The sequence below is a fragment of the Hydra viridissima genome, unplaced genomic scaffold (assembly GCF_058129835.1).
Source record: "Hydra viridissima isolate aposymbiotic clone 2 unplaced genomic scaffold, HvirCarnegie_v1 scaffold_3, whole genome shotgun sequence".
Taxonomy (NCBI): domain Eukaryota; kingdom Metazoa; phylum Cnidaria; class Hydrozoa; order Anthoathecata; family Hydridae; genus Hydra; species Hydra viridissima.
The window spans coordinates 12847015-12869541 of record NW_028324302.1 but is presented as its reverse complement, the minus strand read 5'-3'; the positions used below and the strand labels follow the sequence as shown (position 1 = coordinate 12869541).

At 27.4% G+C, this 22527-nt stretch overlaps 2 protein-coding genes across 3 annotated transcripts; both read left to right on the top strand.

Annotated features, from left to right (window-relative positions):
- The first annotated feature begins 3413 nt into the window (after positions 1–3413).
- LOC145201587 (serine/threonine-protein kinase 10-like) lies at positions 3414–17526 on the top strand. Its single transcript, XM_090083054.1, has 20 exons — positions 3414–5297; positions 5453–5617; positions 5772–5820; positions 6586–6644; positions 8029–8119; positions 8253–8322; positions 8458–8515; positions 10012–10148; positions 10534–10615; positions 10699–10806; positions 10899–11429; positions 11511–11659; positions 13000–13252; positions 13621–13764; positions 13881–14010; positions 15368–15492; positions 15672–15890; positions 16137–16262; positions 16415–16528; positions 16678–17526. Exons 1-20 carry the CDS (start codon positions 5157–5159, stop codon positions 16786–16788), a joined length of 2862 nt encoding a protein of 953 aa, XP_089939180.1. The 5' UTR covers positions 3414–5156; the 3' UTR covers positions 16789–17526.
- On the top strand, positions 17441–21750 carry LOC145201600 (uncharacterized). 2 transcript variants are annotated; one of them, XM_090083056.1, is made up of 8 exons: positions 17441–18694; positions 18788–18991; positions 19207–19338; positions 20058–20102; positions 20293–20409; positions 20522–20759; positions 21231–21525; positions 21636–21750. In XM_090083056.1, the coding sequence occupies exons 1-7, from the start codon at positions 17693–17695 to the stop codon at positions 21515–21517; spliced, it is 2025 nt and encodes a 674-aa protein (XP_089939182.1). In that variant the 5' UTR covers positions 17441–17692; the 3' UTR covers positions 21518–21525; positions 21636–21750. The 2 variants fall into 2 exon arrangements, with proteins under 2 accessions (XP_089939182.1, XP_089939181.1); XM_090083055.1 differs by having other exon boundaries at positions 21231–21750.
- The last annotated feature ends 777 nt before the right edge of the window (positions 21751–22527 follow it).

The window sequence follows — 22527 nt, the reverse complement described above, 5'->3', positions numbered from 1 at the left end:
TTGGAAGTAGCTTGGTATAATATACCTCAAAACTATTTACAAAACTTATATTTATAGTATTCCTCGTTGCTTGCAAGCAGTAATCGATGCCCAAGGACTTCATAGTAAATATTGATTAACTATAAAGCAAAAAACTCGGATATACTTAAAATTTTGAAAAATATGAATACTTTTGATGCTTTCTGATATCTCAATTTTTAAAAAGTTTTCTTTTTTTTTTAGAAACAGCATTTAAATTTGCAAATATTATAGTTTATATTATTAACTTTATTGTATACTGTATGTTACATCAATTGTTCAAAATTGTGATTGTCAACAAAGTTAAGTAAATAGAAATTTCTCTTTTTTACAACTGCTTGATCATCAAATCACTGTTCTCGTTTGGATCATCATATGTTTTTAGTGAATTCAAAGAAATCACTCATGTTCATAACTCAATACTTAAACATTGTATCATAACTTAATACTTAAACATCGTATCATAACTTGTGAGACGTAGCTTGCGAGACGTATGCATAAAAAATCAATACTCGTAATGGCATATCGCATTAGCTCTATAAAAGAACGCATTCCGTTTTTGCTTATATTGTTTTTGTACTACAATAACTGTACAAGTTGCCCAAGACAGAATACGTTCCATCTTGGGAAATTACATTCGTTATAAACTATTGTTTCATCTTAGGAAATAATGACAAGAAAGAAATGACAAGCTTACCGATCGTTTATCTTTAATTATTTTAAAAAAAAACAGTTAATAGCATGAGAAATCATATTGATAATTGTTTTTTTAAAAATAATAATCAGAGATAAACGACATACTTGAAATAAGCCTTGATTTTTCTTTAAATAACGAATTAATTGTAAATTTCAATATCGCTTTTTTTTAAAGATAAATTGAGTTTTCTGAAGTTTATTTAAAAAGTATGCTTTAAATGTTTAAAAGCACAAGTTTTTTTGGTATGGCAAATTTATACTTTAACATAAATTCGTTATTTTTAAAAAACAAGTTTAACTGATTTAATTTACAAGCACTATTGTACAATATCTTGAAACATGTACACTATTGTACAATATCTTAAAATATTGAAACAAAATTTACAAGCACTATTGTACAATATCTTGAAACATGTACACTATTGTACAATATCTTAAAATGTTGGAACAAATTGATAAGTATGAAAGGTATCGCAAATTTTTTTGTGGAATCTTGCAACTTTTTATTTCTAAATATATAAATTATTTTAAGATTTATTTCAAATGAATGATATAGAATTTTGTACTTTATTCGTAATTATTCATTATTACTCGTTATTACTCGTTATTACTCGTTATTACTCGTTATTATTGTTTATTAATGAAAATTAAAACAAAACTTGAACTTGCTAAAGCAAAAAATGTGAATTAAAAGTATTACTAAATAAAAAAGGTTACAAAATGTTAAGAATATTGAACAAAGCTTTCCTGTCTTCGTGAATTTCTGATAAATATAATAACAAGTATATTAAACAAAATTTAATTTAAATTAAAAAAAAAAGTTTTTCCGTCTCATGCAACGTTACATCATCATCCTTAAACTAACAATTGATTAAAATCCAATGAGAAAAATCTGTCCGTAAACAACTATTGCGACGAACATATGCGGAAGTTACAAATTACAGTAACACAATAGTGAAAGAATAAATTTTTGTGAAAAAGAAATATCGTAAATTTCAACAGGAAAGTTATCATAGCTTTTATCATTTAACGGACAAAACTTTTAAAAGATAACTTATCGGAAATCTCTTTTGCTTTTTAAGTAAATAGAAAACAGTTGAAAAAATTTGTTTCAAAAGGGGCCAGGTTTTTCCAAAATCAAGTTATGGTTAATATTGGTTTCGAGTTATGGTTACCAGTGGTTTCCTTTTCGTTAATTACATGTCTAGCTTATGTATGTCAATAGACTAGCTTATGTATGTCAATAGACGCAGAAAAGGATGAATCCTCTTATTTTAATCCTCTTATCAAGTTATCAATGATTTTTGGTAATGGGTTAACTGGTAAAAAATCTAACCCATACGAAGTCACAGAAAAATGAAGGAAATTAAAAATTTCATAGCAATTATCTATAAGAAACATACCTTGGTAACGTAGAAATTGTGTGTTCATAAATAAATTTAATGCTTTTTTCTTCTTGAATCTTTAGTAAACTTTTTAAGTAAATAACTACCACAGTTGGTGTTTTAAATATGTATATATTCTCATATAGCTACTACTGGTTATAAAATTTAACTAAACGAATGCTGGGAAAAAAAATTAAATTGCCGTTTTTTTCCTGGGAAGTAAGAAGGTAAAAAAAAAGGGAGAGTACAACCATCAGTTATTGGATGACACCAACTATAGTAAGGCTAATAAAAAAAAACTACTAAATTTTTAGATTAAAATCAAGTTTTCTTCGTCATGTTCAAAGTTTTAGAACTTGTCTAAATTTTAAAATTTTAAAGAACTAACCCTAATGAAAAAACGCTCTATAATTGATTTTGATGAACTAACAAAATGTGTAAACAAGACTATGATCACAGACTTTGATCTTTTAAATGAATATCAGCATCTTAAGCAAATCTGTGAGATCTGTGAGATGAAAGTTCTGAAACTCTCCCATGAAAAATAAATCTGTTTCCCAATTTCGAAAACACTTTTAAGAAACCTTTCGTGAAAATAAATAATTGATCAACAAGTTTTCCTATTTTCGTGTCAATTTCACAGCCGTTTTATGCATTAAAATAGTGTAACTGATTTAAAAAAATATCTTGAGTAAAACACTTTGATTACTTTGCTCAGGCTCGACTTATTGGCCCATATGAACGATGTTTTGCACAAAATATGCCAAAATTATGTTTGATTGCCCAGAAGTCATTTTGTTTTCAATAAATAACGTGACGGTTTAAAAATCAATTAATCGTAACGGTACTTCAATCCTTCACCTTAACCGAACATCAAAGTGGGAATAAAGCTTTAGTAATCAATATTATCGATATATACATATTTTTTATATACAAAAGATAAGGAAATATAGGCCTAATAATAAGTTAAGTATTTAAAAATGAATTGCGGAAGAAACTTATCTTTAGGCACTATTCGAGAATATTTTGCTGCAATTTGTAATTTCTACAAAAATTAAAAAAATGTTTTCAGATAAACATAACTACAGAGAAGTTACGGCTATCAAACAAGTTTCTTCAGATTTGATTTTTTAAGCATAACAATTGGATTGACCGAAGGCAGCAACCATCAATCTATTACTAGGAATAATAATCTAGTATACGAATCGGATTATAGATTTTAGCCAAAATAGTACAATCGATATGGTGTACAATAACAATTACACCATGGTGTTCAAACCTCAGCTAGTAAAAAAATGACCTAATAGCCTTTTTTTTTTTTTTTTTTTTTTTAATGGAGTGATCAATTACTGTTTATAGAATTGTTTTATTCTCAAATGGTATCCATAGCAAGCTAGTTAGGTAAACTTCATTTTAAATTGGGTTTGCTTTGGTTTTATGCTGTCTTTAATTTTTCAAGGCAGCCTATTATATGTTTTTAAAAATTAAGACTTATTTAGTAGAAATGGTCAGTATAACTCCAAAATTAAGATTATTATTTTATGATGCTATAAAAATACTAAAACTAATTTAAAGATAATTATTTCTTGTGAACTGCTTTTGCCATTTTAGATTAAACCTACACAATTATAAAAATCAGCTCTCCAATAATACTGCAATTAGAAATGCTGTTTTATTGGTATAAATCCACATTCACAAGAGGATTCTTATTCCAACCCATTTCCTTTCAATATTATTGTATTTTATCAGTAACCATTACTGATGTTTACTTAAAAAATGGTTTTGTTCTAATTATGATGGGTTAACCCAAAACTATATAATTTAAACAACTAGTACAAATTGTCATGTGTCATTTTGTAGAAGCATACTAAAAAGTATTTATAGCAGTATACTAAAGACTATTTACAACAATATGTTAAAAAATATTTACAACAGCATGTTAAACAAGCGAAATAGGACAAGTTAGATAGGGGAGATTTGAGATCATCTTTATGTTATTGAATTATGTAAAAGTTTTTATTAATAAAGATAAAAGTAATAACTTCTTGTTGAAATAGTATCTTTTTTGTTAAAAAGATTTACAGGTTTCCTTTTTTACAGGTTTTTCCTTTTTTACTGATTGTCAGCATTATGGTTTTATTGTTTTAAAATGTCTAAATGTTGCCACTTGTATTGTAACTTCAAAGTAGAAATGCCAAAAAGTGACATTTCCTTCACTTTTAGTGTATCAAATCTGTAGTAGCAAGTGACAAGGTACTCTTAAAAATTAATTAATTTTAAAAGTTGAATTTGTAGAAAAAAGTATATTTGTTGTTAAATTTTTAAACAGTTAGAGTATTAAATGAAACTATTTTAAACCGGATTTCTAAAATTTAGCAATTTTAAAAAAGTTACTTTTATCTTGAATTATCAGTAAAGTTTTAAAATTATAAATATGTTACACTTAGTTTTTCTGCCATATTACATTCACAACTATAATTGATACTCACTGCAATAGCAGTTCATTTCAAATTTTGAGTTACACTGTATTTATTCACTGTATTACACTTTATTTCACTGTACACTGGTTACAATGTATTTTTACAACAAGTAATCTGAAACCATATAATTTAATGTTACTAAAAATCATCTTTATAATCAAGCAAAGTATGTAAGGCTGTCAAAACCATAGTAGTATAAGTCATACTTAGTGCAACTAGAGAGACAAGGACATTTTGTTTTTATATATGGAAAGTGCTGCTATCTAGCAAGAGATATCATGAATTAATAATGACTTAATTCACTTTGCCTCTAAATAAATTGTTTTTTGTTTTTTTCAGAAATTCATACAACACTTATCTCAATTTTAACAAGAATAAGACTTACACCACTTTGGTTTATACATATATTTATTTGCATATATATTTTTTTTAACTAAAATGGTTTTTATGAATAAAATTTGTTTTTTAACATGTTTTTCTTTCATACTAACTTTTAAATTTGTGGATATTTTCAAATGTTTTTCGTTTAAATAGTAAAATGATTAAAACAAAAGTATTTCAGATGTAGCCATTCATAATGTCCTCCTTTTGGAGTAAGCTTTTTAAGCCTACTCAGAAAAAACCAGAATACAAATATCTAAAGAAAGATTTAGATCCCAACAATTATTGGGAAATTTGTGGTGAGCTTGGTGATGGAACCTTTGGAAAAGTCTACAAGGTTAGTGCCTAGCTGTTTCCTGAAAAATATATCAGTAAAAAAACTGCTGGAAAACTTTTAACACAAAATTGATTTCAAAAGCTATTGAAAATAATAAATCTAAAGACATTAAGAAATTTGAAAACTGTGTTTGTATTTGTTTGTGAAATTTATAGGCAAAACGCAAATCTGATAATTTGTTAGCAGCTGCTAAAATTGTAGAAATTAAGGATGAATCAGAGTTGGAAGACTTTATGGTTGAGATTGATATTCTTTCAGAATGTAAACATAAATATGTAGTTGATTTAATGGAAACATACTTTCATGAAGGGAAATTGTGGGTAATGTCTTTTCATTATATTTCTAATTTCCTTCAAATTATTTTTGTTATAAGTTAACGATGATAATTAAATAGTTCAAGACAAATTAAAATGGAAATATGTTTGTTTGTAAAAAACCAAGAAAAAATGTTACCTTAATTATAATGTTATTTAGATGATGTTAGAATTCTGTTCTGGTGGTGCAATGGATGACATAATATTAGGTAGATCTTTTCTTAGGTCTGCATTTTCTAATATTAATTGTTTACAGAAGTCTTCTTCTTCTTCTTCTTTTTTTTTTTAAATAGATTGTTTTTATTAGTTGTAATACAAACTAAAATAAGTTGTGATACAAGCTATAATTAGTTGTAATAAAAACTGAAAACTCCAAAAAAAATATTTTAAAATTCAATCATTAAAGTAAACCATGTTGTAAAAGTATCTTTAGAATCATATTATTGTTACATTACATGTAAGATTTTGATCATCAATGTTATCAGGACCATCAGAAGGTCCTAAATGTCAAAAAAATGAACTTAAAATATACCAACAGAACAGCCAAAGCTGCATTTGTTTTTAAAATCTTAAGCAATAAGAAATGAATATTAAAAAATTCTGATTTCAGATTTTTCAAATAAAAAATTATATTTTGGCATTAAGTAAAGTTAACTAGTTGATTCAAAAAGAAAGTGGCTGTCCATCTACCTTTTTCATTTTGCAATATTGGTTGTAACATTAAGTTATTTTTAAATAAATCTTTGTTTGATATATCATATGCAATTCACATAAAGCTTGAGACAGTATGTTTTGAAAATGTTTACCAATGTTAGAGATCAAAAAGAGGCCGTTTTAAATATTTTAATACAACAAATAGTTCATAGCTAATGAGTAAAAACTTATGCACTAATTAAAATTTTAGGTAGTACTGTGTAAGTAGGCTTGTAATGTAAAAAAAGCAATTACTTATAAAAGTTCTTTTAAAAAAATAGATCTTGAGAGAGGACTTAATGAAGTTACAATCAGAGCAATATGCCGACAAATGGTTGAGGTAAATGTTATAGTTTTAATAGTGATGTTGTAAACTAATGCACCTTTAAACTCTTTCATAAATTGATTATAGTTAGTGTGTATTACATAACTTTAAGATAATGTATTGCTATTAAAATAGTGTTTATTAAATAATTTTAAGATTTCCAGAAATTTGTTCTCTATTTTATCATTTAAGCAAATCATTTTTCGCTGCGCTTATCATCTAAAAATGTAATTTAAAATTGATTTGAAAAATTGATTTATTTTAATATTAACAAGTAGTTGTTGCTTAAACTCAATACCTGGTGTCAATACTATAAGTTTTCACCATAAATTACCATAAATACATTTTAATGTAAAATGGAAGAAAGAAGTTGCATAATGTTGTAAACACATTTTTTTTCAAGATAAAAATTGTGTTTTTTTTTGTTTGTTTGTTTTTAAAAAATTGTGTTTTTAATATTTAAGAGTTTTTTATTTATTTTGTAACATTAATAAAATATTTGTAACAAATTTTACACTTTTTTACACTTTGCATTTTTTTAAGTTTTTTTTATGTAGATCTAATGTAAGAGAATGTAAAAAATGTGTTACAATTTTGGTATAAAAAAATTTTTTCCAAGGGAAAAAAAACTTTAAACATGCTGTAGTCACACATGCTGAAATAATACGATTCAAGTTTGTTTTTTTTTTTGTTTTTTTTTTTTCACAATATTTTTTCTGCATGTTTAATAGCAACTGCAAAAAAGATTTTGTGAAGTATTAAAATAAAAGTTATCCTCCAAAAAAATTGTCCAAATAAAATATTTCTAGTAAGTGTGGTTAATAGCTATTGAATAAATTTTAGAAATTATTTTAATTTTTCACTTCTGGAAATCTTTCTTGAAAAAGGAACTTTTTCAGAAAATTGTTGCTCAGTAAGTTAATTTTCTATTATTGTGGATTCCACTCAAGTGTAATCAGATCCAAAAAATCATCCTCCAGCATCTATGATTTTACTGCTTAAATGAATAAAAAGTGGTTTTTTTCATACAGAGGTTCATAACACTGATTATCACAGAATGAAAAAGTATGAAATATGGGGTATCACCTTGTTACATTGAAATGGTATTCCAAACCAAATAAATTTTTGAATTATTTAGTTGGTATTACTTGTTATCAGTAATGGAGTAATTACTATCACCATTACTATTAATCCATATATTTTGGTGTTACTAGTATGTTGGTGACATCTATTGTTAATTCAACATGTGCTAATAAAAGTTTTCTGATTGCTTCTACTATAACAATTCTTGCGGTTTAACTGATTATTTTAAACATTAAGTTATACTAACTGAAAACTTTAACTGGTTACTTCAACTAATGTTTTCTAATTAAATTAAAAACCTTTTCTTGTTTTAAAGGGTTTGTCTTTCTTACATTCAAATGGAGTAATTCATCGAGACTTAAAAGCTGGCAATGTTTTACTTACAGAAAAAGGAGAAATTAAACTTGGTAATGTCTATTTATAGTAAACAATAATCTGCAAAAAAATATATAAAAATTAATAAAGAAATAATCTAAATGGATAAACTAAAGAAATGTCTTTAAAATTTTTGCTTGTATTTATAAAGTTTTAATCTTTCAGCTGATTTTGGAGTATCAGCATTCAATAAACCACCTGGTAAAAGAAATACTTTTATAGGAACACCTTATTGGTAAGATTCTTACTTTTATAATAATATTTTATTTCACTTATTAAAATGTTAACTTGTAAAATTTATAAATCATTTTAAATGTAATTTTTAAAATTTTTAATACTTATTATGCTAATATAAAGTCTGTTTTACTAGGATGGCACCTGAAGTTGTTATCACAGAGACAATGCGTGATGTATTCTATGATTGCAAAGTATTGTTCATAAAATTGATAATTTACAATTATATAAATTAATTATATTATATTATATTAATTATATATTATAAATTAATGCAGAAAATGGTTCAGAAATTAATGCAGAGTAACTTTGACTTACCTTTAGCTGTTCTTACTTTTAAACCTTCTATTAACATAAAAAGCATATACAATTAAAGTGACCTATTCCAATAATATGTGTAAAAATCTTTATATGTTAAAATAAAATTAACATGACTAAACTAAGAAGAATGTCCATTACAAGTTTTTAACTGTTTATGCAGTAAGAATATAATAGCTTATGTAATAATAATAATAATCAGAGAATACGATGGCTTAAAATTTAGATTACTTAACCTCTGATATTTATCAATTTTTTATTTTATAGAAATTTGACAGTAATAAACTAAGAATAATTATGATTATAGAAGTTAATAATTTCCTAAGCATACTAAAAAAACCTAAAACAAGAACAAAAAATTACAGGGTTTGACACAATCTCAAAGAAACCCAAATTGTAAAATCTGTATTAGAAAGTGATTTTGATTTGGTTCTCCAAAAAATTAATAGTAAACTTACACAGTAAATTCTATTGGGAGAATTGAATGATCATTATGTCTGAAGAGTCAATGGTGCATTCTCACATTTAGATGCTATTGTTGCATTTGAAACTAACTGTATTTACCCACTTAATCATGCCAAAATAAATGCATAAAAATTATCTACTTCAAGGCCAGTGACAAATCTGACTCTCACAACAATTAGCAGTTATCTGATGCCACAACATCATTTTTGTTGATAAAAACATTTATTAGTCTAAGACAGACTATAAAAACTCCTCATACAAACACTTGCATAACAAGGAATACAAGCAACAACATTAAAAACATTTAAAAAAATATGTTTAAAAAGCACATGCACTAAAATTTGTTTACACATTTAAATATTTCTTATGTTTTGGGTTTTGCTTCCTACATGAATATAGTGGTTGGAAATTTATTCTGTACTATTAATGTTTTATACAGGAAGTATCCTGTATCTGCTGTAACCTTATTGCCATCCATGCAGATTTAAGATCATTTAATTGTGAATAGTTAGAAATGCAATTATGCATGTTACCCCATATATGGGGTAACATTGGTATATGTGGGGATTGAAGATAAAGGAATAAAATTTCTAGCAAGTTTCACTCAGCTTGGGTAACATTTGAGATAATATAGTAAATCATTTGAGAATATTTTACTCTAATCATAGTTGTTAACTTGAGTCAATGTTACCTTGTGTTATCTTATCATTTTTAATAGCAACTTGTTTCTAAAATTTTAACAAAATTTTGTCTACAAAAAAAAAAAAAAAACAAACTCTTATCAATTCTACTTTTCCTTTATTACAAAAAGAGTAATCATTTAAAATTTTTTTAAAAAGCAAGACTGTTGATGAATTATTGATTATTGTTTTGTTAAATAAAGTAAAGTTTTTCTAACTTTTTAAAGGCTGATGTTTGGAGTCTTGGCATAACATTGATAGAACTTGCTGAAATGCAACCACCAAATCATTCAATGCATCCTATGAGAGTTTTGTTCAAAATTTCTAAGTCTGATCCACCTTCCCTTCAAGATAAAAAAAAATGGTTCTTATTTTTGTTTTGTGTTGTAATTATATTTGTAGTTTAAAATATTTACCAATTAATTTTAAACTTTTGTTTAATTGTCAACTGAGCTTTATTTATCTTCAAACATGTCATCAACCCAAGATTGCGTGCTTGAGATGGAGACCAAGTGCTCACTCAATTGTTTACGCACATTTAAAGAAACAAATTTATTGTTTATAGTTATTAAAACATGAAAGTTTAAAAGTTGTCAATTGTACAAGATATGACTTTTTGAGCTTCATTCTAAACATGTTTTTATTTGTGTATGTTTTTTCTAAAGGCATAAAAAGGCCAGCAAACGTTACACTAAAAAAAATTATTTAGTACAATTAAAATTTAATAGTGCAATTATGTTTAATTGTAGGTCTGTTGACTTCCATAACTTTGTTGGTGATTGTTTAAACAAAGATCCTAATTGTCGTCCTTCTATGGCAGAATTACTTGAGGTATGAGTGTTTAAAAAACTCCTGCTTAATGAATGATGGTTTAAAGTAAATGAAATAATTTTTTGGGCTTATATTTTCTTAAGCACTCTTTTATCCGAGATACAAAAGATGTTCAACCCTGCATAGATTTGTATCGTGAGGTAAAAGCAGAAGTACTTGAAACCTTTGAAGACTTACCTGAAGATTCTGAGGTTTGTTAGTTCATAACTTTACATTCCTTTAAAAGTTATTGGTGGACATTTTAAATTCAATGATTTTTAAATTTGTCTAAAATTGTTTTCAGATTGATTCATTTAGTACATCTCTTATGAAAAAATCCATTTCAAGTGATACCCTTGATAGTGATAGTTCTTCTAGTCAGAGAGATTCTTCAACAACATCACCTGGCATACCTCCAATGCCCATTAGGAAAATGAAAGAATTAACTTCTGTGTCATCTGAAAATGAACTTACATTCCAAAAAAATGATAAAGATAGCAATGATAAAAAACCCCAGCTCACTGGGTTCAAATTGAATAATGAAGGTTTTATCAATCATCAGGAACCTATTCTCACTAAGGAAGAGCTAAAAAACCGTGAGCTTGAAAAAGTAAAGCAAGCATATGCCCAGAAAACAAAAGAAGATGGAGATAAGTTTAATTTTATGCCTGATGATGTAACTGACAGCTCGTTATTTAATGAGTCAGACAATGCTTCTGTATCAAGTGGAAACTCATTTAGAAAATCTGAAGATAAAAAGGATCTAGGGGGACAGTTGGCAGGTCTAACTAAGGAATTAGAAATTGTAGGGGAAGAAGAAGATGTGTTACCATTGGTATTACACTTTTTATAAAATTTTATTAAGTGTAAATGTTTATTTTATTTTTTTTTAATTTACTTAAATTCTTTAATTCAGGAGAGAAAAACTGGTAATCCATACAAAACATTGACACGTTTAAGGCGTTTTGAAAAGGATGGACAAGTTGTGGAAGAAAAAGTGCAGAGAATTGTAGACATCTCTGCAGAAGATTTCCGTGCTGCAGCAAAAAAAGAACAACAGCTTAGGTAGATATTACTAATCCTTATTTTTTATTTCAATTCAAAATTTTCTTAATTACTAAAGGCTGATATAGGTACTTGTAAATTCAAAAATATATATACTTTTAAGTAATTAAAATACTATAATTTATGGTAAGTAGCTGTGTTAATAGTACATTACTTTTCATAAGTAATTAACTATAAACAAGTTTTTAACAGCTTTAAACTATGAATTTTTATAAATTATAAGTATATGATTCTAAAAAAATGAAAACAAGATGTTTTAGCTTGTGTTATAGAAAACATTTATATATAGACATTAAGAAATTTTTGGGGTTATAACAATATCATTTATTTGGGTTATATCACTTATGATAATATGATAATACCACTCATTTGGGTTATATTAATATTGCTTAAACTTTCTTGCACTTTTAAGAAATTTTTGCATTATTTTTGCTTTAAAGATAAGTTTCATTCAAAACATTACCAAGTTTTGCAATATCTTTACAAGATTGAATTTCAACATGTGGCTAAACGAATTCTATGAAAAATCATAGAACTTTGTATTTTGCTGTATTCTGGTAGTTTTGTTGCTGTTAAGGTTTCCAGATTCTTTCAGCTTTTAATACTTTAGGCATTTTTGATTCTTTTAATTCATCAAATACACAGCATGACTTTAAAGCCTTGACTATCCAGCTTTTGCAAGACAAGTTCAAAAAGATATCAGCACTTAGAATTATTACTGATTATTTTTATCTACTTTTCAGTCACAATTTATTGCAAAAACTGCTATGTTTGTGCTGAGATTAATGAAAATCCTTCTCAAAACTTGAAAAAAAACAAAGATGTTGAAAGGTTTCTTTAGATGTAAGAAATGTTGAAAAGAAATAGTTTTGAGAAGGATTTTCATTCAATCTTAGTACTGATTCTATGTCTTCAAAATATTTCTGCCTTCCTGAACTTTCTTTGTCTTCCATCTCTGCAAAGAGCAAATTTAGCAATATAGTTTTAGTTGAAACAGAAATATATCTTTGTGTTCTTGTTTCCAGAAACTTTAAAGTTTTTGATGCAGAAAAAAAACTTAACAGTTCAATTTAGTTTTTAACACTTATTGAGCATTATTGTATAAGAAGTCATTATAAAACATTTTGAAATACACCATTTATTTAAGTCCATTATAAACTGCCAATGGAATATAAATTTTTAGTATAGGTTATTATTGAATAGCTTAGTTACTAATTTTTATAAAGCAAAAATAGTTATTGTGGTTTTCAATCAATTTTTTATAAAACTAATTAAATATTAATAGATAAGTATAACAATATGTTTGCAAGTTAACATAGTATAGCCATTATTAAATCTAGGAAACTTGCTTTACAAGAAATGAAAGCCATTCGTCGTGAAGAGCAAAAGCAGGGATCAGAACTGATGATGCGCATTAAAACACAGTGGGAACAGATTGATGAACAGTTTCGTCAAGAAGAAGAAAATATTCAGCGAAAATATGAAGCTGAAATTGACTTTATGTGTAGGCAACAAAAGCGAGACATGGAAAAATTGGAGCTAACACAAAATAATGAGTTGAAACAAGAAGTTAAAAAATTAAAAGCAGATCAGGTAACTGTAATAGAAATTTTTTGTTTTTTGAAAAAATTTCCATTTTTTCATTTGAATTGCTAACACAGCAAGCAAATTATGTTTTATATTTAATTTTTTAAAGGAATAAAAACTATGAATGATAATACTGATAATAAAGCTTATTGAATAAAAGCTCCTAACATAATAAAATTGTTTTCTAATTAATAGCAATTTGTTAAACCAAATTAAAATTTACTTTTTGGTTACATTTAAAATGTAAGCTGGTTAGTGAAGTAAAACATTTGCATTTTGATTTTGACCTTAATATCTTGAATCTTGGGAGCTTGGGGTCTTAGTTTTAATAATTAATTATTTTTCTAATTAAATGGTTTAATTAAAATTGCTAGGAAAAGCTGCTAAAGAAGTTTAAAGAAATGCTTAAAGATGACCAAAAGCATCTCAAAAAAGAAGCTGACAAACTTCCTAAACTTAATAAAAAAGAATCCTTGAAGTCTATGAGGGAACAATTAGATATTCGTCAACAGAATCAAGTGTGTATTTTACATAGATGTACCATTGCTTTCCATGATTCAGGGTTACATTTTTGCATTTTAACTAATAATTTTTATTCTTTAAGAATATTTGATTTTTGTTTCTCTTTGTTAAGGAAAGGGATTTCCTATCAAAGCAAGTTTTTGAGTGTGAGGAGTTCCATAAAAGAAAAGCAGAAGAGCATCATAAGATCATCTTTGAAACTGAAATGAACTTTTTAATTAAAAAGCATAACCTTATCAAAGGTTTGAACTACATTTATATCTTAAAAAAGCAACCTGTGTTAGCTCCTTACTTTAAACAATGTTTCTACAAATTCAGTTTTTATATGTAATCCTTACACTTTTATATGTTAATGCTTTACCTATTTTTAGTTGTATTGCAATTAGTCATTAGATACTCATCTGTGCTATATTTTCGTAGCAAATAATAAATATTTTCTGCTTAAAAGGATCTTGGGCAAGCGCAGCAGAATTTCTCTTGATCTGTAAAATCTTTTCTTAAGTTGACACAATAAAAATGAAAGGAAAGCATTTTACCCTTAGTTTTATTTTGAAAAAGCAAATAAAAAAGGTCAGAAGATGTGATTGAGGAGTGGGTTTAACTTTATTATTGATGTTTGGATTAAAGGCTTTGGAATTTGTTGGCTTTGGAATGTTTGTTAGTTTTGAGGTGTCAATTTGCTGAAGGTATTGTTTTCTCCTGGGTTGAATGATACTTTTTCTTAATTTATCTATATGTACCACTATAACTATTGTGTGGATCCGTTGAAGAGACACTGTCAAGAAGATCTTAAAAGTCCTGTTTATGATCCTTTGGAAATTAAGTCTCCTACAAAAAGATGGTAAAAGTGCAATCAGAGGTGTTCCAATTCTATGATCAGGGAATCTGATCAGAGTTATAGACAACATAGGGAAAGATTGTAGACCAGATGCAGGTTTTACTATAGAGTTTGAAAATTAGTTTTGAAAATCATAAACTTTTATCGTTAATATTTCAGTTCAGATGTTTAACTAACCCTCAACCCACCTCTGTTGCTAACTATTTAAGAAATATTTTGTTTTTTTTTTATTTTAATATCTTGAAATATCTAAAACTTTTAATCTAAAAATATCAACAACTTCTTTACACAAAACTTTAAAATAAAGTGCTCTTTATAATGACTTAATAATCATCTAACTTCAGGGAATGGTTTCCTTGTTTTTACAATTAATGAAGCTCCAAATTTCAAACAATCAAAAACTTTAAACAACAAATGAAACAAAATGGATATTTAAAATAGTTGTTGTAAAAACAAAATGGATATTTAAATTAGTTAAGTATTGAAAAATATTTTTTGTTCAACTGTTGAACTACAATTATCATATTTTGCATGTTATGTCAGCCCCTGTGCCACTCATTGGATATAAGTACTAAAAAATTTCAAAAGTTGATAAAAGAAAAAAAAAAAAGAAACATTTAACTTAAACGCCAGTATTTAATTAGTAATGTAGTTGAAAACAAAGGCAAAGGTTGAACGCTAGTTCATGAGTATGAGTATCTGATGGCCAATAGCAGCACTTATGCTAATACTGTTTATTTACTATTTCAATATTTTTACAGCATGGAAGTCAGATGAATGGGAAATGGAGCAGAGAAGAATTTCTAACAAACATCAGTTGACAAAGAATCAACTTAAAGAGACGTTTTTCCTTCAGAGAACTCAAATGTCTAATCGTCATTTGAAGGTCAGATGTTGTTACTTTGCTACCTTCATGTACTTATTCCAATTTGTTGACTTTTACAAATTTTACTTTACGAAGCATGCAAACATTGTATGGTCTTGTTTTCTTACAGTATCTATATATTAAATGATTTTTTTAAGTGGGGGTTTTTCAAGAAATATTTAGTTCAAGATCTTTGATAGGAATGTGATCAACATAATCGCTTGTACAAAATGAAAGATGATGATATGAAACATAGACAAGATCTTGAACGTAAGCGTCTACCAAAGATTCAGCGAAATGACTTGCGAGCAAAGTTACAGGCAAAAAAGAAACAGTTGCGCGCTGAGAAAAATAGAAGGGAGTCATTAGCCATTGTTATTGGTGGGTTAAATGCAATGGAGAAAGAGAAACTCAGAGAGGTATTTAAAATATTTAATGATGACTTTTTACATAGGTATCAATGAGATGACCAAATACAATAAAAGATTTGAACTTTTCACATATGTCTTTTTCAAACTTCTAAATGTTAAAAAAAAGGTTGTGATTTTTAAAGTTAAATATTTATGTTAGTTTTTTTATAAGCTCTAAGAGAGTTCTAAGAGAAGAAAATTATAATCTTAGAAAAAATTGATTATCTTTTTATGTCACAGAAAGTGTTTGTTTAGTATGAAGATTTAATTCGAAAACAACACATTGAAGAAATGAATCGTATGACTGCAAGACATCAACTAGAAGAATCCGAATTAAGACAAACTTCAGAACTAGAATTAAATGAGTTAAAAGAGTTGCAAGTAAGACTAAAGTTATCATTACATAACTGCATATATAGCATAGTATTACATAGCTGCATGCATAGAATAACATTACACAGCTTATGGATTTTGTGTGAATTAAATCATTAGTTCTTTTGCTTTGAAATCTAAATGTGTATAAAAATGTTTAGAATGAAAAGCGCCACATGTTAGTGCAGAGTGAAAGCGAAAAGCTTAAAGAAAGAGATATAAAGTATAGTATAGAACTTCAAGAATGGAAAGATAACTTAATACCAAAGAAAATGGTAGAGTATTTTTTTTTTTTTTTACTCTTTTACTTGATACTTTCATTGTAAATAAAATGACTGCAAATTAAAAAAACTAAAAAACCCTTGTAGAAAAAAATTGCCAAAGTATAAATACAGGACTACAGAATTTTTTATTTCTTGTTTAGGCTTTGGAAGAAGAGTTCAAACGTGAAAAAGAAGATCAGAGAGATTTTTACATGCAAACAACAAACCAGTCAAACAATAAAGTTTTGACACTTTCTCCAAAGAGTTTTTAATTTTTTTTTTGTTCTCTTTTAAAAATATTTTTTAATGCTGCAGCTTGCAGAATTCAAGTTTTTGAAGCTTTAAAGTATTTTGTGACTTTCACCGATAACTGTTTTTTTCTAAGTTAAAACTATAAAAGTCAATTAATTTTTGCAACAACTCCATATTATTTATTGAATGCACAAATTTGCTTATAAATATCTTATAAATACCTTATAAATATGGACGATCAGTGCTTTTTTCTTAAGTAATAAGTTAAAAGATAATTTTGACCCATGACTTAAACGTAATATGTTCTGTTTAGTTTTCTGAAGGATATTTTTCATAAAATAAATTATTTGCTTATTTTTAAGTTAACTTTTTAGCTATGATTTATAAATTCATGTTTGAGGTTTTTCATTTTATTTTATAATAGACTTAGTCATTTATATAATTGATGTATAGCTAGCCAATAGATTAATGAAAAGATGTCATTACTTCTAATAATATCAAAACATTTCTTTTTTGAGGTCATAGTGGTTTTTGTATTTTAATTTCATGAAAGGTTTTCAATTGACCATGTTTAGAGTTATTTAAAACAAATCTTGCTTATTTATAATTCAGCTTCAAATTAATTTGTAGGAAAGTTCTAAAGGTTTTTTATATCCCAGTATTCCAATAATTATTATCACTTGTTTTGAACTTAGACTATGTGTTGCAGATGCAAAAGTTGTAACTTGTTTTGATAATACTTTAAAAAAAATTTTTCATTTTGTTGTTTTGCTTTGCTTTTCATTTTTTCACACTTAAATTTGTGTTCTGTTACTATTTTGTGATAATCTGTATAGTTTGAAATAAGAATTTCTTTTATCTAAAGAAAAGTTACAAATTTGACTTTTATTTTACTGTTTGTTTTTTTTATCTTATGTGTTTAGCATGACCTCCAGTTTATGCCATGCTTTATCATGCTCCCAAAATCTGTCAAAAATATCTGGCTGGTGGTGGCGAAATAAAGTGTTTTTGAGAAAGTCCTCTGTTTTTTCAGTTCTAGATGAGCCATTTCATATTACTAGAGTGTGTGTAAAAACTATTGTTTCAAATTACACTCAAAGAATTTATCTGCCTAAATTGAAAGACCTAGATCAAGTAAAACCACATCAATTAATACTCACTGTTCGGCCTAATGAATTTGAGCGACTACCACCAAAATGCTCTTCGTGTGGGTCCATTCTTCAAACTTCAGAAACTACCAAAACTGGTTACGTACCAAAAGACAAATTTTTAGAATCAGTCAAGAGTAATCAATTGCAAAAAATACAGTGCATAAGTTGTTTCAAATTGCGTCATTACAATAAGCGAACTTTAACTCCTCTCCCTAACGATGAAATAGCTGATCAACTTACACACATCAGAAGCACAAGTTCATTAATCTTATACATTGTTGATATGTTTGATATTGAAGGTACATTAATGGATAAAATTCTTCGTTATGTTGGCAAAAGAAAACGTATCATAATAGTTGGAAATAAAGTAGATCGCTTTCCAAAGGAACATGGTGTTAAGGGAGAAGAACAGTTAGAGAGGATGAAAGACCTTTTGAAGCATATGTGTTTTAAGCGAGGTCTTGAAGATTGTAACTTTCGAGATATATGTTTAATTAGTGCAAAGACTGGTTTTGGATTAAATACTCTAGTTCAGAAAATAACAAAACACAGAGATGTTGATATGGATATATATTTAGTTGGTTGTGCAAATGTAGGAAAATCTAGTCTGTATAATTTACTACAAAATATGCTAAATGTCCATAAGTCTGAAAGTCTTCCCCCGCAAGCTGTTGTTCATCATACTCCTGGCACAACTCTTAGTTTACTCCGCAATGATATATCAATGAGAAGGTTATTGAGGTTACAAGAACGTCTCAAAACAGGTCCTTGGGAGGTATTTTTTTTTTCTTCATTTTTTCTTTTTTTTAATATATATATTTGTAGAAAGTTAGCTTGCCACAATTTTATACTAAATTTTTTTTTAAAGGAGGAAAAAGAATACAGTTTTGATGAGAGTTTTCTAGAATTTCTGGATGTGGACAAACCTGAATTAAAGCCTCAACTGCAATATATTGAGAGTTCAAAATCACTGAAAGAAAGGCAAGTAGAATTGGTAGATTTTAAAGAATTGAGCAAACAAAAGAAGCAATGCTACATATATGACACACCAGGGCTATATAACAATTCACAAGTACACTTTTTTTTTCTTGTTGTTACTGGACAATGCAATAGAAAGTTTAAGATAAGTTTTATACCAAAAAGTTTTATTTTATAATCTTTACTTTAAAATTTTTATCTTTTATTGTACTCTGAATAATAAAGATATTTAGGGGTGGGAAAAAAAAATCTTAATTTTATTAAAAATTGTCTATTTTTTTTGTATTAAAAAAACTATGTATTTTTCAGTTAACCCAATTTCTAACTTCTGAAGAAATCCACATGTTGTGTCCTGATAAGTGGATTGTCCCGCGTACATTCCTTCTTCAGCCTGGTAGCTGTTTGTTTATAGGAGGATTAGCAAGGCTTGATTACATTGCTGTATGTTAAATTTATTGTTTTCATTTTAAGGCTCCACATACAGAAAGATCTGTTAAGATTCATCTAGAAAACCCCTTTAAAATTAAAAAATTTTGCTCTAATTACCTTTTTGCAAGTTTTCTAAAATTGTAATTTTTTTCTGTTTAACTCAACAATAAACTGTTTACAAAAAAATGTTGTATAAATATATTTAAAACTGTTTGGATTAATTACTTCTAAGCATTATGTTTCCCTAAATATATTACAATATTCAACAAGAATGTTACAAACTTCTAACTCATTTAAATTCATCAATAATCTTCCTAATGAGGAAAAAGATACATATAAAAATGCCAAAAGCTTTTATAGTCTTTAATTTATGTTTAAAAAAATTTGTTGATCATCAAAAACCACCCGAAACCTAAACATAAAGTTTTTCTTCAACGTTTCATTTTTAGAGTCGCTAAATTAGTTAAATCGCACGTCTATAAATTTGTCTTTAGTTTGGTCAATAGACCGTTTATAATATCAATTATTCTCTTTATTGATTAAATGTAACAAAAAAAAGGTCAAGTTTAAGTTGCTTACCAAAATAACATGAGCCAAATTTAGCTTTGTTTTATACCGATATTCTCGTCCAATCTTTATACGTCATTATATTTTCGTCCAATCATTGACCAAAGAATTTTCGATCTCGCAAATGGTTGTTTATGTTCTTTAAATTTTTCTTATTTTATTAGATTTCTAAATTGGAAAGCCTTTCTACGAACGAATCACTAGCCAAGGTATTTATAACTAATTATGATACTCAAACTAATTCATTTTCCATGTTTCATCACGTTATTAAAAAAAAACGCTGTCCAGTAGACTCTCTTCTTTACCAAAAAGATAATGAATTATCGTTTCCATTTCAAAGTAAAAGGTTTCACTTTTTAAATTCTGTATTTTTTAAACTTTAGTATGAATTATATTTAGTCCGCGGAGTCAATATTTGTTACTGCGATGCTGTCACCTTCTGTACCATGCCATTTGACTTTGACTGAAACTGCTGATAAAAAATACGAGAGGCTGTTTATCAATAATGTTTTAGAGGTTAGTTCTTTGTAATACAAATTTTTTTGTTGTTTGTTTTTTTTTTCGAGCAAGTTTATTAAACTTTATGAGACATTTCTTTTTCTTTTTCTTTTTTTTTTTTTTTTTTCAGATTCCAATAGGTAATGAGTTGCGTTATAAAGAATTCCCTCGCCTATTACCACAAACGTATAAGATAGTCGGAAAAAACCTTAATACTAATGCATGCGACTTAGTGTTACATGGAGTAGGGTGGCTGTCGGTGGCATCGGTATTCAACACTCAAGTTGAATTGACGTTGCATACCCCAAACGGAATTGGGCAGGAATTACGAGAAAATCCATTATTACCGTATTCTGTTCGATCAAAAGGTAATATAAATGTAATTCTAATTTTCTTATAAAAAATATTGATGAATCTGCATAATAATCAAACTTTCTAATTGTAATTATAGTAACAGTAGATTCAGCATTTTTTGAAACCTTTTGTTCTGCGTGAAGCCTCTTACAAACAAAATGTTAAAATTTTCCTCAACCATTCAATTTTTTAAAAAAGTTTTATAGGAAATAAACAAATTTACATTAAACGATGACATAAAGTTCAAAACTTTTGATAAAAGAGTCGTTCAGACGTTCAGGTTTTTTCTTTCATAGAAAACAAATTTATGTCTATTAATTGGTTAATATTGGTTGTTACTTTGATGAATAAGCTATAAAAAATTCGGTGTTTAATTCCTTTGAAACCACTATATTAATGTATAAGTAGTATGGCTGATGCAACTAAAATTAATTGCATCAGCCATACTTCGTTTATTTTGAACATCTGTATAAATTGTATCTTAGAAGGTCGTGGTAAAATATATCGTGGTCATTATAACCGACGGTTGTATGGTCATTCTCGTCGACGGAACCCAGAGTTTGTGCAAGTTTTTCATGAGCAAAACCAACCTGTGTATGCTTGGAGTAAAAAAATTGAAGAAAAGCTTGTACATGACCGTGCACTTTTAAGAGAGGAAAAGCGTCTCAACAGGATAGAGGAGGGTGTTGTCCTTGGGAAGTGGAAAAAGTTGCAAGAAAAGGAGGAAAGTTTTAAAAATTTACTGACTGAAAAAAAGGATCAGTTAATATGATTTTCTTGGTAAAATTTCTTGAATTGCTAGGTTTTTTTTTCTTAAAAAACGTGTTTGTTTTTTTTTGTTTTTTGTTTGTCTTCAATTTGAAGAACTGAAAGGTTTGTGTCCAATTTAGCATATTTGGGGGTGTTGGTGTGTGTGAAAGAAACTGGTTCTCGCAAAAAAGCTGTTCCAAAAATCAATATTTTTAGTAAATGCGGTTAATTACTAAAACTAGTTTCGTACAGAAAGTAATCTCTCTTATTTCTAAAAACTTCCAAACAACTTTTTTTGGGCACATGTGAAATGTTTTCAAGTGAAACCATAGAAAAAGTATTCATTTGGAAAAAATGTTTCAAAAAATTATTTAGTTCTCTTTGGTTTTTTTCATCTAAATTTCTTAAGAAGTAGTGCAAATTTACTGGAAAATATAATAAAAATAGAAAATATTATTTTTTAGAAAGAAAAGTTTAAGTTTTACACTTAAAGATGTAATGGGGTTGTAGCTTAATGTTTTGGCATATATTGGCATAAAATACCATGCTTTTATTTTGCTATCATCTTTAACAATTTTCTATTGGAAATAAATCTAGAGATTGTGCTGGCTAATCCTGTATTCTTACAGGGTGCGGCAGCGATTTGTGAACTTATTAGAACATTTTTTAAAATGAGTTTTTAAAGCACTAAAAAATTATATTCATGGAATATTAATAGAAGAAAAGTTGAAGATTTCCCACCTTAACATTTAATTAGGCTTCTTTTTTTTTTTGATCACTGCTTCAAGCCTAGGACGGAAGGACTAGCATGTGCTGATTATATACTCCCTTAACATTAAGTTCCAAGCATGGGTTATAGATAATTTTAGTGACTTAACATTTGAGTGGATCTTTTTGTAACCCTTATTCTCAACTACGCTCCTCACACTATAGTCAAGGGGATTCAATACAAGGCTAGATGGTGGTGGAAAGTATTTGGGCCAGAAATTAGCCATATTGTCCTAAAGATATTGTGTCTTTCTGGACCATAAC

What these genes read in the sequence shown, in the direction of transcription:
- LOC145201600 (XM_090083056.1), top strand. Translation starts at nt 17,693, where the DNA reads ATGACCTCCAGTTTATGCCATGCTTTATCATGCTCCCAAAATCTGTCA. An exon ending in CAAGGCTTGATTACATTGCT is followed by an intron (nt 19,339 to 20,057) that starts GTATGTTAAATT and finishes TTATTTTATTAG; the next exon opens with ATTTCTAAATTGGAAAGCCT. An exon ending in CGAACGAATCACTAGCCAAG is followed by an intron (nt 20,103 to 20,292) that starts GTATTTATAACT and finishes AATTATATTTAG; the next exon opens with TCCGCGGAGTCAATATTTGT.
- LOC145201587 (XM_090083054.1), top strand. Translation starts at nt 5,157, where the DNA reads ATGTCCTCCTTTTGGAGTAAGCTTTTTAAGCCTACTCAGAAAAAACCA. An exon ending in TATGCCGACAAATGGTTGAG is followed by an intron (nt 6,645 to 8,028) that starts GTAAATGTTATA and finishes CTTGTTTTAAAG; the next exon opens with GGTTTGTCTTTCTTACATTC. An exon ending in AAAAATTAAAAGCAGATCAG is followed by an intron (nt 13,253 to 13,620) that starts GTAACTGTAATA and finishes TAAAATTGCTAG; the next exon opens with GAAAAGCTGCTAAAGAAGTT.